At 43.9% G+C, this 18,023-nt stretch overlaps 1 protein-coding gene across 8 annotated transcripts in view; it reads left to right on the top strand.

The window, feature by feature from the left end:
* LOC122796266 (phosphofructokinase, platelet) overlaps positions 1–18,023 on the top strand; it is a 987,903-nt gene that overhangs the window by 246,138 nt on the left and 723,742 nt on the right. For all 8 annotated transcript variants that reach the window (XM_044064600.1, XM_044064606.1, XM_044064604.1 and 5 more), the window contains exon 5: positions 3,336–3,501. In XM_044064600.1, the coding sequence (XP_043920535.1) occupies positions 3,336–3,501 (166 nt within the window). The remainder of the gene's footprint in view (positions 1–3,335; positions 3,502–18,023) is intronic.

Here is an 18,023-nt window from a genome sequence, read left to right as displayed (position 1 = left end):
ACACCAAGTCATTCCTTTTGCAGGTAATCCATAACTTTAATTTAGATTTCTTTAACTTCTCCGTTACTAATCTTCTGCTTTACCCTTTGTTTTGTTATTTTTTTGTATTGTTATTTTTTTGTATTGTAAAATTTTCCATGTCTGGATGCCTTCGCTTGTATTTCTTCAATATGTTTGATGATGCTTTTTTTGTTTTTGGTTTTGCTTTCTCCTTTGCACAAGTATTGCACCATATTAAATCGCTCTTTTCCATGTCCTTATTTCTTGTTCAGATGTCTCCTGCTCCTGTTTCTACTTGCTTGGGGGACTCCTGTTTCTACTTGCTTGGGGGCTCTTTGTTCCATCATGCTGTGACATAACTTGTGTTAGCCTTTCTATACCATATCTTTCACTTCGCAGGTGTTAGTAACTTCAACTTGTATTTTTTTAACTTCTGCTTTGCATATCTTCTGTTCTGTATTCCCTTTTGTGATCTTATTTTTGTATTGTGAAATTTTCTACATCTGGGTAACCTTTGCCTGTATTTCTCTTTGAATTTCTTTGAGTCTGCTTTTTTGTATTAATCTGTCTTTATTGCACCATAGCAGATCTCTCTTTCTTTCCTATGTCTGTATTTCTTTTTTCTACCTTTCAAAAAATCTCCCCCTGTGCCTGTCCTAACCCTATTGTAGGAATGTTTCCTTGTCTTGAGGATTCTGCACTGTCATTTTTCCAGCCCTGCCACCAGTGTGCCTACACAGATTGGGTACTTTTTTATTCTGGGACTTGTGCCCCAGCTGTCTTTTTTTATTTTGTAACCTACTTCTATCCATAATTTAGGCTATATAAAGTACAGTCTATATGTCAGTGTTGACTCTGTTAGATTTCCTAAAACCAGGGTCTACCTTGTGAAGGTACCAAGACTTGAGGATGAATTCATTTCCAGCAATACTACTCTCCTTTGCTTGGTCTCTCCATTCAGATGCCTGGTTCTTCGAGCTGGTCCTTGTATTGCACCTTTATGAATGTGACTGTACTGCTTGAGTCTTGTGTACACTGCCCTTTGACATTATTTTAGGCATGCCACAACTCATTGGCAGATACATTCCTTAGGCTTAACATCAGTAGTAGAGTAGTATGATTTTCACTGGTAGAACAGTGTTGTTGCTAGTGCAAAAGTCGTCTCTGTGACGACCCTCCCCCCACATATTTATAACGATGTATGTCTATATTTTGACACTTTATCAGCTTTAACTTAGGCTTTACAGCAGATTGAGACTGCTGAGTTTTGAGTTTTCATAGCATAACATTTTCCGTATTAGTACAACAAATTTTTCAACGTTATTGCAATTACTTTGAAACACCTATTTTCAAACAGGCAAAGCCCTTTTAAATTTATCAACGGTTAGCATTCATATTGGGTTAGTTTAATATATTTATACATGTTTAATAGCCATAATTTAAGCACATGTTTTAAATCACAAAATTGAGATTGTACTGCTTTATTTGGGAAACATGTCTAGCTATGAAACTTGAGCTTGAACTAAAAGGTAACATTAGCTCAAGCTAGTAGTGCTTTTTTGTCATAGTCCTTGTATTCAGTCCCTTACATGTTCTTTAAGGCTTTTGAAGGCTCTTTAACTGGACTCGGACATTTCTAGCCCAGTGTCTCCTGTTGGGTGTACCACTCGAAGGCTGTGAGTTACACTTTCAGATCTTTCTCCCTGGTAAGTTACTTAATAGTTGGCAGTCTCTGTTGTATTGCCATGGACTTGTTAACCACAACCATTCCATCAGCAGGAGAGTAGTTTGAAGCAGTTGTTCTACAGTCATGTCTTTGCACAAGGGAAAAAAAAAACAGATATACTCCACTTGAAAGTTCCCAGCAACACCATAAGACTGTTGTCTCTTGAGTTTGAGAAAAAAATTGCTCATCCAGTTGTTCACACAGAGAATGATACAACTCGAGATCTTCTTGGCACTGAAAAATTCAAATCTGTCCGCGTTCTCCAGCAATGTGGTATCAAATAAGCCAGCAGAGGCAGCTAGTTCATGTGAGGTTTTATTAAACAGGAAAAATAATAGTGAAGCTTCTTCCTTACCACAGGTAAAATACAAAAATTTTGCAGTCCCTCATACAAACTATGTTACATTCCCATGGTGGGTTTACACAGCTTCTCTTTGTTTGGATTTGTAGTACAAAGTCTACATGCTGCATCAAGTTTTTCAGGTTGTTACTTTGCTGCAACATACTTCTCAGAACCACTGTTAATGGGCAAAAGGTCTTTAGTATCAAGAGACCAACCAATATGATTATCAGAACTGTAGCTCACATTTTGTTTCACAGGGGTTGATTGCTTCGTAACAGTACTCCCTGTAGGAACTTTTCTATCTAATACAAAAAAGTGTGCTTGTCTACCTAAAATAGAAATGCAGCACTTACGGAATGCACTCTACAGCGCTATTTAGACCCATATTGTTTACAATAATTTCACTTTTTTCAAAATTCTTATGTATAACAATATTGTTTACATCATTGGACAATAACCTCCACACTGCACTATTTTCGTATTGGGCAATAAACTCCACACTACAGTATTTTCATATATGTTTTAGTGAAGCCACTCAGCCAGCATTTTTCTGGTTGGAGGGCTGGTACGCCTGGATAAAACCCATACAGTCCCAGGAAGAACATGAAAATTCCACACAGAAAATAACTAGATGTCAGCGATAAACATCACACCTTTGAGCTGGGAGGCAGAGATCTGGACACCGGGATACCTTGTTGGGCAAATTGTGAAATGCCCAGAGATGTGATTCACTCATTGTATTACTTTGAGACCCTTTACATACAGAAATGTACATATGGCTAATCTTCTAAAACGCTTTCTGAAGTGAGTGTATTATTCCTACTATTTGCTTCCCTAGGTTGGCTATTCCACCAGCTTTCATCAACTGATTCACTTTATAATTGTATTTTTTTGTAGTTAGTGTGTTTCCCTGAAATGGAATTTTATTTCAAGAGAGGAAACAGGAGCTGGGAACCATCATACCTTTCCTAACCTTGGCAGGGTGGCCTAGTGAAAGAGATGTGGTGCCTCATGCAAGACTGTGAGAGCTAAGATTTCTTTAAAAGAATCATGAAACAGGGCTCCAAGTAAAAGGTACATCCTGTGCTTCACCCATCTCAGAAACACTAATCAGAAGATCTGTTAGGCTGTTATTTTAATTTATATACTTTAAAATATGATTGAAATTATTTTTTAAGTTTTGAATATTTTTCTACAAAAAAATATTTTCTGGGATTTTTATAGTAAAAATGTTCAATTTGTATGCATTTTACTAATTCTCCACAGGCAGTATCGATGAAGAGACTGCTCATAAGTATTCACATCTCAACATTGTGGGCATGGTTGGATCTATCGACAATGACTTCTGTGGAACAGACATGACCATTGGCACAGACTCTGCCTTGCACAGGATTATTGAAGTTGTAGATGCCATTATGACAACTGCTCAAAGGTAAACCACCATAATAACACAAGGTTAGCTGAACTGTTGTGTTTTTTTATGGAGCATATTAGGTTAATGGTAGATGGTGTGATGTATTAGGACTTGGCAACTTGAAGTGAATCACTGTTCCTCACTAATCTGAGGTGACTGAGCAAAATTCATACACCTGTACAAAGTACTGAAACATCTTTTCACATGGGTGAGGCACCTTTTAGGAGGAATGCAGTATTCTTTCTTTTTCATTAATTAAAAAAAAAAAAAAAAAAAAAAAAATGGAGGCCACAACAGGGTAAACAGGAGTAGCCCTTAATGGGTGCCCGACAAAAGCACAGCTTACTGATTCAAAACTAAAGGCAGCATATATATTTTGGAGCAATTTGTTTTCCAAATCATTTTAACATTCTGCTTGAAAACACAAGAAATCTCGGGCCAATATTTTGCAAAGCACATAAGAATCCTGCATAATTTTATTAGGGTTTCTTTCTTTATCTTTAGTTCCCAACATTTTCTCAGTTAATGACCATCTGTTACCCATGCGTTCCACCATTCTAGAACATCTGATGTTATCCTGTTTAGAAAACTACTGTCAGAACAGTGATGGGTGTAATGTAAAAACAACCATCGTAGATTGCTAGGCTGTCTGATAAGCTCTTGGGAAAGAGCCATTTACACATATAAGACTACTGAATTGTTCTTTATATTGTAAAATTTTTCTGAATATGCATTTTCATTGTGTTGTAAATGTTTTTCTTTGGTGTGACACCAGATATTTTTTAGACTCTTAGAGGGACAGCTTATGGTCTTTTGGGCTTCTTTTTCAGGTGTGCGAATATTGTCTGGTGTTCTGTGACATATACTCAGGGGTTTCCGAGTTGTTCCGTCCCATATTGGTTCCCGGACACATGCACAGTTGTTGCTGGTTTGAAGTTCCATCCCGTATTGGTTCTCTGACACATGCTCAGTTGTTGCTGGTTTGATGTTCCATCCCGTGTTGGTTCTCTGACACATGCTCAGTTGTTGTTGGTGTGATGTTCCATACAGTACTGGTTCTCTGGCACATGCTCAGTGGCTGCTGGGATAGGCTGTAGCTTCAACAGAATTAAGCTGGTATGAGTGAGTGAATGCATGAATAAATGAAAGTGTGTGTTTCCATATGACTTTCCACATATCTGTAAAAGGAGAACAGAGTGTTCTTTTTGGTGATGGATGCATAAAGAATACCTTAAGTATAAGGGTATATTAGTAGCCCTCTGGAACATTCTGGCCATTGTCATGAATCTACCAAATGTATCATCCTTAGCTTTGTCACTTGGTGGCATAGGTCATATCCTATATTATACTTGCCACTTTCTTTCTACACTGTTAGAAAAGTCAGCATTCTCCAGTAATAAATGCCTTCTTTCACTGGTCACTGTAGTCATCTGTCCCTTAATGTGGTTTGCTTTCATTTATATAAATGTATGCTTGCAAGATAATTTAATAAAGATATTTATTGCTTAAAAAAGAAAGTGCTGCAAGTATTTATTTATTTTATATTTGTTTACCGGGAAAATCCGTCTAGACAAACAGTCCTTTTTCAGTGGAGGACTGGGGAGAAATGCTCCACAAATAACTGCAGTAGTACAACAAAGACGAAGAATACACATATGACAAAGATACAAAAATATTGTTACAGGCTACTATAGTATAGTAAATAGGCATTAGAATCAGACTTTCATGAATAGATATTTCCCTCCCCAGTTTCTTCATTGGGTCCGCACTTGTTTTGGATTGTGTCATTGTAACAGTACTAATTTCAATCCAGTAGCTTTTCTTGAATGTCATCAGTTGGACTAAACTATTTGGCTGTGAATGCAAATTAGAACAGCTTGTTTGCATGGAACTTTTAAACATCCATACTCGCAGCTATTCTGTTTCTTTTATTAAACACCTTTATTAAATTATCATTTAAGACATGCACATTCATTAACAGGAAAAAAATTAAATTTGCATACATTATACATCACATCTTTCTTTTCTTTATAATTATCAGTCCAACATTATATAAATTGCTGAATTCCTACCTTCTGTTAGACCTCACTCCTCTTCATCCTGAACATTATTATGCATGTATTGTTCCCAAAATTTCAGCTTGGTTTATGTAATTTTCTCTTTCTGTTTTCCAAAGATCCTTCTTCCAGTTCTTTTATTTGTTTGATAATATTCAGATGTGAGAGTGTTCAATCTCGCTGTTTGTTCTTACAAATGGGTGTCGGAGCCGATCCTTGGCTCAGAGTCGGCCGCTTAGCAAAGCTGTGCATCTAGGAGAAGCTCGAGACCAACCTACCTCCCACAATTCCCTCTGCCTTTACCTCGGATCTAGTTTGCCGCTGCAACCGATCGCATCGATTTTTGAGAGCTCTGATCAGCTTTGGGAAGATAAGCTATTTCTACTTAGATTTCTTGTAAAATCTTCTAATTTTTTTTTGGGAAACTTATCTCTAGTGTGTGTGTGTGTGTGTGTGTGTGTGTGTGTGTATATGTCTGATTCATCCTTGGCTACTCTAATATATATATATATATATATATATATATATATATATATATATATATATATATATATATATATATATACTTTAATTTCCTTAGGGCCTACCCCTCCTAGTTCTAGGTTTAGGGTTGATATTGTTTTTTGCTATTAGTATTGCTGTGTTTGTGGACTTGAGTCCAACCATTTTCAAACTGTTATTTGGTATAATTGTTAGCTTTTTCAGACATATCCTGTTGAAAAAACAAAGTCGGGATTTAAGAGGTGTCAGTGTGGGCAAAAGATTTGTCTGTCACTGACAACCATAGCTCCTGTGTCTACTGTCTTGGCCCGCTCCTTCTACAAGAAGACTGTTCTATTTGTCATTCTTTTAGTGGAAGGGTCATGACAGATAGGCGCAGGAAGCTTATGGGTAGGGGTCTTTTGAAGCCTTCCTTCCAAGAGGAGCTTGACAAGTCGGACCAGGCTTCTAAGTCCTCGAAGGGATCGAAGACATCGGAGCCCATGTCATCGGCTCCGAGCTCTTCGTTTAAAGTTCGTTCACCGGTTCCACAGGCTTCGGGGCCGAGTGTCGAGCTTCTTACTGTGACCGAGCCTCGAGTCTTAGAACCGGTGTCGGAGCTTCCACCTCCTACCTTATTGAGGTCGGTACCGTCTTCGGTTTCTTCGACCCGTTCTTCCAGGCCCCTCTCCGACACCAACGTAGATCGTGTGGTGCAGAAGTTAATGGAGAACACGGCCCTGTCCAAACTCATTTCAGTCTCCTCCCAATTGGTGTCGAGACTCTAAGGCCTTCCCTTATCTCCATCTGGTCCTCCTCCGAGGCCTACACAGCTTTCGGAGCAGAGAGCTGTTGATCTGATGATTGTGGACCCCTTGATGCTGGAACCGTCCCTTCCTCGGTCGGCACCGTTGACCTCTACTCCATCAGAGCCGTTGGCGGACTCGTGGAACCGACTATCCCTCCTTGGCTCCGGGACCGAGAGTCGAACCGATCTTTCGGTGCCGACTCTCCCCCTCGGTGCCTCGGCACGGATCACTTCGGCTCCGTCCTCTGGGTCGATGCCCTTGGCCTCCACGTCGGAGACACTTCCGCATTCTTCGGAACCGGAGGACTCCTCGGCTCGGGGTCCCGGGGCCTTTGACCTCATGAGGAAGGTATTGTCTTCTCAGACAACCACGTCAACAGAAACAACTTCTCTCTCCCATAAAGGTCCGTTGTCTACTTCTGCACCCACGACTACCCACAAGCGTAGAGCACACCAGTGTCTCAGCCACTCCCAGAGGGAGCCCCTTCTTCCTCGGAGGCCTCATCGGAAGCCCCTTCCGATGACGTTCCGAGGAAAAAGTTGTGCAAGAGGAGGCACTTAGATTCTCCACAGGAATCTTTAACATCGGATACTGACTTAGATGAGTCAGAAGGGTCCCCAAAATCACCCTCAGAGGATGTCTCCTTTGCTGACATCCTGGAGATCCTGAAGCAGAGAGGTGATTGGCAGGCCCTACCCCCTTCTGAGGATGAGTCGGTCCTGCTGAAGGCATTTGGTGCTCACCCTTCCTCCTCCTGGGTCACTCCGCCCTTCGATGAGTTAATGGAGTTAATTGCTCGAAGGGCGTGGGAGACTCCTGACACAGTGGAGCCAGTTCCCAGGAAACCTAACAAATACATAACTGCCCCTCAGGACAAGTCATACCTTACTAAGGGAGTTCCAGTGGACGCTATGGTGGTGGCCGCAGCCACTAAAAGGAGATGTCCGAATCTTCCTCGTCTGTCCATCCCCCTAACAGAGACTCTAGGACCATGGACAGATATGGGAAGCGCATTTTCAGTTCAGCGACTTTCTCTATGCGATCGCTGAACTACTTGACACACTTTACACGATTACAGAGGGATCTAGTCAAAGAGTTGGGAGATACCCTCCAGGATAATACAGATGCTGCTGTCTCGGACAAAGTTACAGCACAACTCAACACCCTTACATCCATAGTGAACTCGTCCATGAGGCTCATCTCGTATGCGGCCGAGGGGTCGAGTAGGGCTGCAGCCTCAGCGATTGCTCTTCGTAGACAATCCTGGATGCGGCTGTGCTCCTTTGCGGAAGCCTTCAAGTCTTCCTTTACTAACGCCCCCTTTGATGGTGCCACTCTTTTTGGCCCCATGCTGTCTGAGTCCGTTTTTCCACCCCATCCAGACCGTACCCCAAAGGGCAACGAGGTGGAAAGATGTGGTTTTGTAAACCCCAGGGTTCTTTCCCAGGCACACAGGGTGATGCCCCCCCCCAGAGGCAGAGGAGGGGGCAGAAATGGAAGACGCCGCTCTGGCGGCAGAGGGGGTCCGCAGAACCAAGGTGACAGGGATACTATCCCTGGGAAGCCTTTCCAGCACTCCTGAGAGGAGGCCCGACTGTCCTGCTCTGGAGGCAGTTGGTCGCTTAGCTTTATACCCTCAGGCCTGGCAAAGCCTTACTTCAGACAATTGGGTAAAAAGCATTATCACCAGAGGTTACAAAATCCCCTTTGTATTTCCCCCATTACCACAAAGACAGTTCCCAGATGTACCAAACCATCTGCGAAAACCTGCAGCGATAGAAATCTCAAAGCTGCTAGAAAGAGTCATCCAACCAGTCCCGGCGGACCAAAGAGGATCCGGAACTTACTCAAGGTTCTTTTTAGTTCCAAAGAAGACTGGGGACTGGAGGCCAATTCTGGACCTAAGCAATCTCAATACATTTGTGAAGAAAGAAAAGTTCCGGATGGTCACGCTTCAATCGATCCTTCCGTTTTTACAGAAGGATGACTGGATGTGCTCAATAGATCTCAGGGACGCCTACTACCACATCAAAATGGCCAGAGTGTCCAGAGATCACCTGCGCTTCCGGCTGGGAGCCAGCCACTTTCAGTTTCGGGCCCTGCCCTTTGGTCTAACCTCAGCCCCCAGGGTTTTCACCAAATGCATGGCAGTGGTAGCGTCTCACTTGAGACGCCTAGGATTCCGGGTGTTTCCGTATCTGGACGACTGGCTCCTTACTGCCACCACCGAGCGTCAACTGATACAGGCCAGGGACTACACAATCAGCCTTTGTGCTCAGCTAGGGATTTCGATAAATTTAGAAAAATCTGTTACAGCCCTCACAGCATATTTCATTTATAGGCGCAGATCTAGATACCCGTTCTATGCTGCTAAAACTACCCCTCACAAGAATAGCTTCCCTGCAAGATCACATATCTCTCCTGCTATTGTCCAAAAAGTCCCCAGCCAATCTAGTCCTGAAAGTCTTGGGGCTCATGTCAGCTTCCCTCATTGCAGTTCCCATGGGGAGGCTACACATGAGAGTTCTCCAATGGCTGCTGTTCGCACAGTGGTCGTTCCAGCAGTTACCGCTGACACACGAGATTCATATAACGAATACCTGCAAAGCACACCTGTCTTGGTGGTTACAGAATCACAACTTCATCAGCGGCCGACCGTTTGTGTTACCCAAACCAACAGCCACAGTGACCATGGACGCTTCCCTGATAGGGTGGGGGGGCATCTTTCAGGAACAGACAGTCCAAGGCGAATGGTCCAGCTTAGAGTACAACCTGCACATAAATGTTCTAGAGATGAGGGCAGTGTTTCTAGCGTTGCAACACTTCTCCCCCCTTCTACCTCTAGGGACCATTGCAGTACAGACGGACAACATGTCCGTAGTCTGGTACATAAACAAACAGGGAGGAACCAAGTCTTACCAGTTGTGCAGAGAGGCCATGAGAATTTGGCAATGGGCAGAATCCACGGGTCGCTTTCTAATAGCAATGCACATCCCGGGGTTATCCAACGTCATAGCGGACAGGTTGAGCAGAGCCATCCTGTTACCTCACCAGTGGTCCCTCAATCAGAAAGTGGCAGAAAGGATTTTCCGCAAATGGGGCCAGCCTTGCTGCGATCTGTTTGCGTCTCCAATGAACACCAAGTGCAGAAGCTACTTTGCCCTTTTACCCCCTCCAGGGGATGTCCCCAGGGACGCTCTGATTCACGATTGGGCCCTGGGTCTCCTGTACGCTTTCCCCCGTATACCTCTGATACCCAGATTTCTTCAGAAAGCCAAGGACCAGGAGAGGACTATAATTCTCATTGCCCCATTCTGGCCTCGACAGATTTGGTTCCCCTTTCTTCAAGCCCACCAAATACGGGAGCCCTGGATTCTGGACCCAGTGCCAGACTTGCTGACTCATTCGTCAGGAGCTCCTCACCCGTCGCTCATATCCCTCAAGTTAGCAGCTTGGCTGCTCCGCTTCACTACTTAGCCAGGTCTGATCTCTCTCCGGCAGTTCAGGACATTCTGGTCGCCTCTCATAAGGCTTCCACTACTAAAATCTATACCAGTATGTGGAAACGTTTCGTCTACTGGGCGACTACACAGCATTTGGATCCTTTAGTAGCCCCTCTAAACAAGATTTTGGAGTTCCTGTCCATGCTGTTTCACCAAGGAGCCTCTACTGCCACTTTAAAAGTTCAGTTGGCTGCTATTTCCAACTTTCACGTAGGAGAAAACTGAGCCCCCATTGTGGCTCATAGGCTTTGTAAAGCCTTCATGAAAGGGTCCTTTCATCTCAGACCAACAGTTAGGTTACCTACACTCCTTGGAATCTAAATTTGCTCTTATCCCAACTAATTTTACCACCCTTTGAACCAGCTTCTTCCTGTTCCTTAAAGTTCTTGTCCTGGAAGACTCTTTTCCTAGTAGCTATCACTTCAGCCAGACGAGTATCAGAACTTCAGGCACTTTCCATCAAGCAGCCATATTTAATTTTTCACCCGGACAGGGTATCATTACGCACCAACCCTTCCTTCCTCCCTAAGGTTTGTTCGGTCAACAACATTAATCAGTCCATTGAGCTTCCTACATTTTTCAAAAACCACTCCAACAAGCTGGAATATATGTTGCACAAATTGGATGTTCATAGACAACTCAGATTCTACCTGGATAGAACTAAAGACCATAGGAAAGCGGACCAACTCTTTATAGCCTTTGCGGACAACAAAAAGGGCATGGCAGTGATGAAGCGCACACTTTCTAAATGGCTAACTGATTGTATAACCTTCGTTTATTCTGCTTCAAATCAGATTTTGCCCACCAAACCAAAGGGACATTCTACTAGGTCAGTTTCCACATCTCTGGCTCATGCGGCTCGTCTGCCATTGGATACTATTTGCGCAGCCGCCACTTGGTCTAAACCGCATACATTCATCACTCATTATAAAGTTGACAGGACTCCAGGGATAGAGCATTTTTTGGTTCCACTGTGCTCAGGAATGTTCTTCCGTGAGTCACTCAGGGTAACGGAGCTAGGGACGCTACCCATTTGTAAGAACAAACGGCGAGATTGAACACTCTCACATAAAGAAGTTATGTCCTTACCATAACGTTCCATGTGGAGTGTTCATCTCGCCTTTGTTCTTACATCCCCACCCTCCCACCCTCAGGTCTGGAAGAACGTACAGATTTAGAAGTCTGGTCTATTTGTCTCCCACTAGTGGTCTCTCTGTTGTTCCTACTGGCTTGAGCTAGTGTCTGATCCTTATGTATACTTATGTATCCTTTTATGCTCATAACCTTTGTTATTGCTGGATCTGGTCTTGTTTGCAAACTAGATCTGAGGTAAAGGCTGAGGGAATTGTGGGAGGTAGGTTGGTCTCGAGCTTCTCATAGATGCATAGCTTTGCTAAGCATCCAACACCCATTTGTAAGAACAAAGGCGAGATGAACACTCCACATGGAACGTTATGGTAAGGACATAACTTCTTTTTTTAGACTTTTATTTTCTTTTTCTGGTAACTGCTTTTTGACAGCCAACAGAATTAAACTTAGTGTGACAGTTCAGATCCTGGGCCCCAGCTTAAAAAAATCATTCCCTTAGATGCAGCCATTTGCTCACCCAGTCTCTGACAGTGTACTCTGTAGCAATCTTTTTTATTTACTGACTTACTACACTCTCGCATGTTCCCAGATGTTCATCGTGCATACAGCTGCAGTCATAACAGATGGGTTCTCCTGCCGTCAGGCGGGTCCTCGGTCGGCCGAATTCCAAAGTCTAGGTCCAGCGTCAGTTGTCGTCGCTTCTTCCCTGACGTCAGTGCGATAGGGGTATAAAGGAACGAGCCAACGCCATTTTCTTCAGTCTTTCTTGCCGCGCGGTGCCCGAAGGAAAAGCAGTTCGCAAGTGCCGGTCGGCCAGCTCCTGAAATTACGAAAATTTTGCAACCAAAGTCTTCTTGAAAGCGAAGTACCCCGTTGGGGAAACTTTTCTTGCCTCAGACCGATGTCAGACAAAGTTAATAATTGTATTTCATGTGGGAAGCAAATACCGCATAAGGATTTTCATTCCCTCTGCATTCCTTGCTTAGGCCCAGACCACGACGTCTCAGTCTGTCGTTTTTGTGCTACATTCAACAAACGCACCATTAAGCGTCGGGCGGAGTTCGCCCAGCACTATTTTGGCAGAAAATTTAACTATATTATGTCGTTGGATACTCCGCAGTTTTGTCTAAAAAAAACGCAAAGATAAGGACCGACACACGAGGTCCGCGGCCTCTACCGACACCACGCCAAAGCCAACTACAGGTGGTCCGGTTCTCAGCGAGGCGCCTACGCAGCCCCTGCCTACCGACGACACTTCATTGGCGGTGTCTTCTGTGCCCGAGGTCGCAGGCTCCTCGGCCCACACCCCGACTGCAGATACCGAAGCCACTCTTGGTGGTGAAACTCAAAATGTAGACAGGTCTGCCTCCTCTCAGGGTGTCTTCAGACCTTCCTCTTCTTTTTCCAGCAAGGCTTTCACTAAGTCTAAAGCAGCCATGCATTCTAAGAGACCAGCTACACAGGGCCCTTCTCCAGGCCCCATGCCTAAAAAACAGATACTTAAAATGGCTGAGGATTTAATTACTCTTATCAGGGGTTCTCACCCCGGACAAAAGGCCCAGAGTGGAGGAAGAATCCCCCTCCTCTGACCAGGCCTCCATTATTTCAGAGCACTCGGATGAACAGGAACATTCTTACTCCCCTTTTGAAGATTCTGATGCAGAGGAGTCCATTCCCTCTGTCTCCCCTCCAGAGGATTACTCATTTGGGAAACCTTGCATACCTTAAGGGAGCACTTCCACTGGGAAGGCCAAGAGTATTCAGATTCCAAGAAAAGGCTTAGGGATTTTCTCTTGCTACCTCAGCACAGGCCTCTGGCTATACCTCCTGTCTTAGACATACTAGATGATGTGTATTCGGAGGCCTGCCTTAACCTGGATTCTTTACCTCCAGCCCCAGTCAAACCTGACAGGTACTACCGGGTTCCCGACACACCAATTTCTATACAAAAGCCATGCGGCTGACCCAGAAACTATCTCACAGGGCCCCAAGGGAATGAAGGCCTCCACTGCTAAAAATCCTCTACCTTCCGAGAGAGATTCCAGATCTTTAGAAAGGTGGGGAAAAAAGGTATACACCTCGGCCACCTTAACCATGAGGGCATTAAACTGCCAGTTCCATATGTTAAAGTACCAACAGTTTCTGTTATCACAGTTGAGAAGCAAAATGTCACAACCTGAACAACCAGACTTGAAGGAGTTGCAGGATTTGATGCATAGTGCAGAACAAGTGGGTAAACATACCTTGCAATGTGGTTTTGATGCTCTAGAGGCCTCATGTAGAGCTGCTGTTACAGGATCAGTCATACGTAGACATGCCTGGCTCAAGGAGCAAACCTTACCAGATCATGTCAAAGCTAAATTACTAGATGCCCCTCTACAAAAGGATGTATTATTTGGTGTTAAAGCTGAGGAGGTATTAAAGAAAATGGAGGAAAAGGCTAAATCAATGTAAATAGTGAAAGATTTTCTACAGGTACAACCTCCACGTTTCGGTAGAAATTGGCCCTCCAAAAATTGGTCCTTTCCAGCCACGGACAGACCCCAAAGAGATAGATACAGACGCCCGAGGGGCAGAGGGCAATCTCAAGGATCGTTTAGAGACAGACAATGGCAAGCTCCTACACAAAGAGGTGGTAAGGATAGTTCGCAGCCATTCAGAAAGCAAGCCCAATGACTTTCCCCTTTGCATGCCAAGCAAGGCTCAAATGGCAGCACCCTTAGGCGGAAAACTGGCATTATTTTCGAAAAATTGGCATATTGTCACAAAAGACAAATGGATCCTGGACATTATAAACAGAGGCTACAGATTCCATTTTCACACCCTTCCAAAAATGAGAGGCCTGCCAAACCTGCCACACAATCAAAGGGCAGAGGCACAAAGACAAATTTCAGATCTCATGGACATGAAAGCTATTCAAGAGGTACCTACTCAAGAACAAGGTCAAGGTTTTTATTCCAGACTATTCCTGGTACCAAGGAAGGGAAAAGATTGGAGACCTATTTTGGACCTATCCATCCTAAACACATTTTTACTCGTACCAAAATTCAAGATGCTCACATTACAGCAGCTTCTTCCCATGCTGGGCAAGGAGTCTTGGCTGGTAACACTGGACCTCAAGGAGGTATACCTGCATGTCCCAATCAGACAAAATTGCAGAAGATACCTCAGATTTCTTGCAGGTTCAACCCATTATCAATTCTCTGCATTGCCCTTTGGCTTATCTACTGCGCCCAGAGTATTCACGAAATGCCTGGCATCAGTAATTGCCTACTGCAGACTTCAAGGGATACAAATATACCCATATTTGGACGACTGCCTGATCCAAGCGGACAGCAAGCACATACTTCTGAAACATCTGGCTTTTGTAATAATGTTGTTGAATTCTCTGGGATACACAGTCAACAAAAAGAAATAAAGGCTAATACCCTCTCAGAAAATAATTTTCCTGGGTGCCAACTTGGACACAAACACCCAGATGGCCTACCTCACGCCAGAGAAACTGGGGCAACCAACTCAATACTTCAGAAAACTAGCAAATTTCACCAGGCTGACTGCAAGGAAAATCCTGCAGGCTCTGGGATTCATGGCATCTTGCATCCTACTAATCCCATGTGCAAAGCTGCATATGAGGAAACTTCAATGGTACCTGAAAAACCTATGGTCTCAACACAGCCACAGTTTGGAAACAATATTACCACTAATTCCATGTCTTCAAAAGGAATTTCTGTGGTGGGCTCAAGCATGCCAAACAAACACAGGTCTCCCATTCTGCAAGCCTCAAGCAAATCAAGTCATTACAACAGACGCCTCGGACTATGCCTGAGGGGCGCACATGACAGATCGGTGCATTCAGGGCAGATGGTCCCAAAAAGAAAAGCACCTTCACATCAATCAAAAGGAAATGCTAGCAGTAATAAATGCTATTATAGCTTTCAAAGACCTTCTGCATCCAGGTCAACTATTGATAAGGACAGACAACACCACAGTAATGTGGTACATAAACAAACAGGGAGGAACCCATTCATACCCCCTATGCAGGCTGGCCATGTCACTTTGGAACATGGCTCTGGAATTACAAATCGAACTTCAAGCACAGTACTTGCCAGGCAAGGAAAACACGCTGGCAGACAACCTAAGCAGAAATATGACCGATCCACACAAATGGAAGTTGCATCCTCAAGTTTTTACAGAGATAATACAAGCATGGGGAAGGCCAGACATAGATCTCTTTGCCTCCCACAAAAATCACCAATTGACAAAATTCTGCTCAAGGACTTTTCATCCACAGGCCTGGAGAGTGGACGCTGTCTTTCAGTTGGACAACAATGACAGTTTATGCCCTTCCGCCTCTTCCTCTGCTGCCCAAAGTTCTATTAAAAACCAGAGCAGACAGACCAAAGATGATTCTCATTGCTCCAGACTGGCCAAGACAGCACTGGTATCCACTCCTGAGGAGCCTGACACATTCTCCATCATGGACCCTGCCTCTAATGCCTCTTCTTCTGACTCAGCACAGCTTCAAAACTCTTCACAGTCAGCTGAAAACACTCACTCTGGCCGCATGGAAGATTCCTTAACATCACAACATACCCTACTCTCCAAGGAGGTGCAGGATGTCATTTTGGAGGCCAGAAGGCCGTCTACTAGAAAAGCTTACTCCGCAAAATGGAAATGGTTTTGTGCCTGGAAAACTGAATTTACCTAAAATATTACAGTATCTAGCTGAGCTGCTAAGCAGTGGACTTTCATTTTCTTCCATCAAAATCCATGCCTCAGCCATTTCTGCAGAATACAACACTGATCCACCTTTATTCTCTCACCCCCTCTTAAGACAGTTCCTCAGGGGGGCGAAGAACATAAAACCCCCAAGGGAACAACCAATACCTGCTTGGGACCTCAATTTCATTCTAGCAAAGCTGACCTTGCCTCCCTTTGAGCCAGCTGCCTCAACAGATTTGCAATATTTGTCCTGGAAGACCGCTTTCCTTCTGGCTACCACCTCAGATTGCAGGGTATCGGAACTACAAGCCCTCATGGCTGTGCAGCCTTTTATCATCTTCCATCAGGACAGAGTTTCCTTATGAACCAACCCGTCCTTTATGCCAAAGGTGGTATCCAGGGTAGCTTTGAATCAGGCTATCCACTTACCGACCTTTTACCCTAATCCTCAAAACAAAGGGGAGAGACTACTGCATTCCTTGGACATCCACAGACAGCTGCGTTATTATTTGGACAGAACAAAGCCTTTCAGAAAAACAGAACAGCTCTTTGTGTCCTATGCTATAGGAGCTCAAGGGAAGCCAATTTCCAAACAGACAATCTCAAAATGGATAGCCCACTGCATACGCTTTTGTTACTCTTTTCATGGTAAAACTGTACCTGCAGGCATCAGATCTCACTCCACAAGGGCCACAGCTACCTCTGCAGCTTTCCTCAGAGGAGTTCCTACCAAAGATATTTTGGAAGCAGCCACTTGGAGTTCTGTGCATACCTTCTCCAAGCACTACCACCTACCATTATACTCCAAAACTAGAGCAGGCTTTGCCACTGCAGTCTTGCAGGGCATCCTGGCTCCTCCTAGTTCCACCTAGTGCCTACCACCCTTTCTTAGCTTTGGGATTCTACCCATCTGTTATGACTGCAGCTGTATGCACGATGAACATAGTACAGTTTTGTACCTACCATAAATGTAGATGTTCGAGTGCTAATACAGCTGTAGTCCAGGTTTCCCTCCCTCCTTCCCCTCTTGGGACAGGCCTATTGGCTAACACCTCCTCATACAACCTGATTGGGGTATTCATTTATGGTGTATTTGCTTACAACTACTGTATTTTGATTATATTGCATTGCTTTATTATATAAATTTATGTATTGCCTTCCTTCTGGAGGCACCTGACATCTGGGGCAAGAAAAACTGAAGAAAAAGGCGTTGGCTGGTTCCTTTATACCCCTGTCACACTGACGTCAGGGAAGAAGCGACGACAACTGACACCGGACCTAGACTTTGGAATTCGGCCGACCGAGGACCCGCCTGACGGCAGGAGAACCCATCTGTTATGACTGCAGCTGTATTAGCACTCGAACATCTACATTTATGGTAGGTACAAAACTGTACTTTATCTCTCTCTTTCCCATCACACCTCTGGTGTTTGCTGTCTACCTGAGAAAAATTCTTTAAAATCTGCTTAGGGTTTAAAGTACATATGCAGACATTTCCAAGCAAACAGCCTGAACTTTGTTGTATACTTGGGAGCGATACATATGTCCCTCTCATTGTTCTCTTGTAAATTCCTTTTCCAGCCTCTCTTCTCAATCTTTAAAACTCATCTGACTGATTCTTTCAGTTGTCATGCAATATTTCATATGCCCTACTACTTTTTTTTTTTTTTTTAACAGCAGCTTTTGTCCTAGATTAGACTAAAAATCCCCCAAGAGCTAATCTTTCATTTAAGATTTCCCTATCCCTTCCTCTTTGCTTAGCCTGCAGTAAAAACTTCTTGGCCTCATCCACAATATTACCTTCCCTCACTCATTTGTCTCCAACACTTGATTAATTTGCCAGTTTTCTACAACAAATTCCAGTCCCTTGTGCCTGTTTT

Source organism: Protopterus annectens, chromosome 3.part0 (genome assembly GCF_019279795.1).
Source record: "Protopterus annectens isolate FY-2018-M chromosome 3.part0, PAN1.0, whole genome shotgun sequence".
Lineage (NCBI taxonomy): Eukaryota > Metazoa > Chordata > Ceratodontiformes > Protopteridae > Protopterus > Protopterus annectens.
This window is presented reverse-complemented; position numbering and strand designations above follow the sequence as displayed.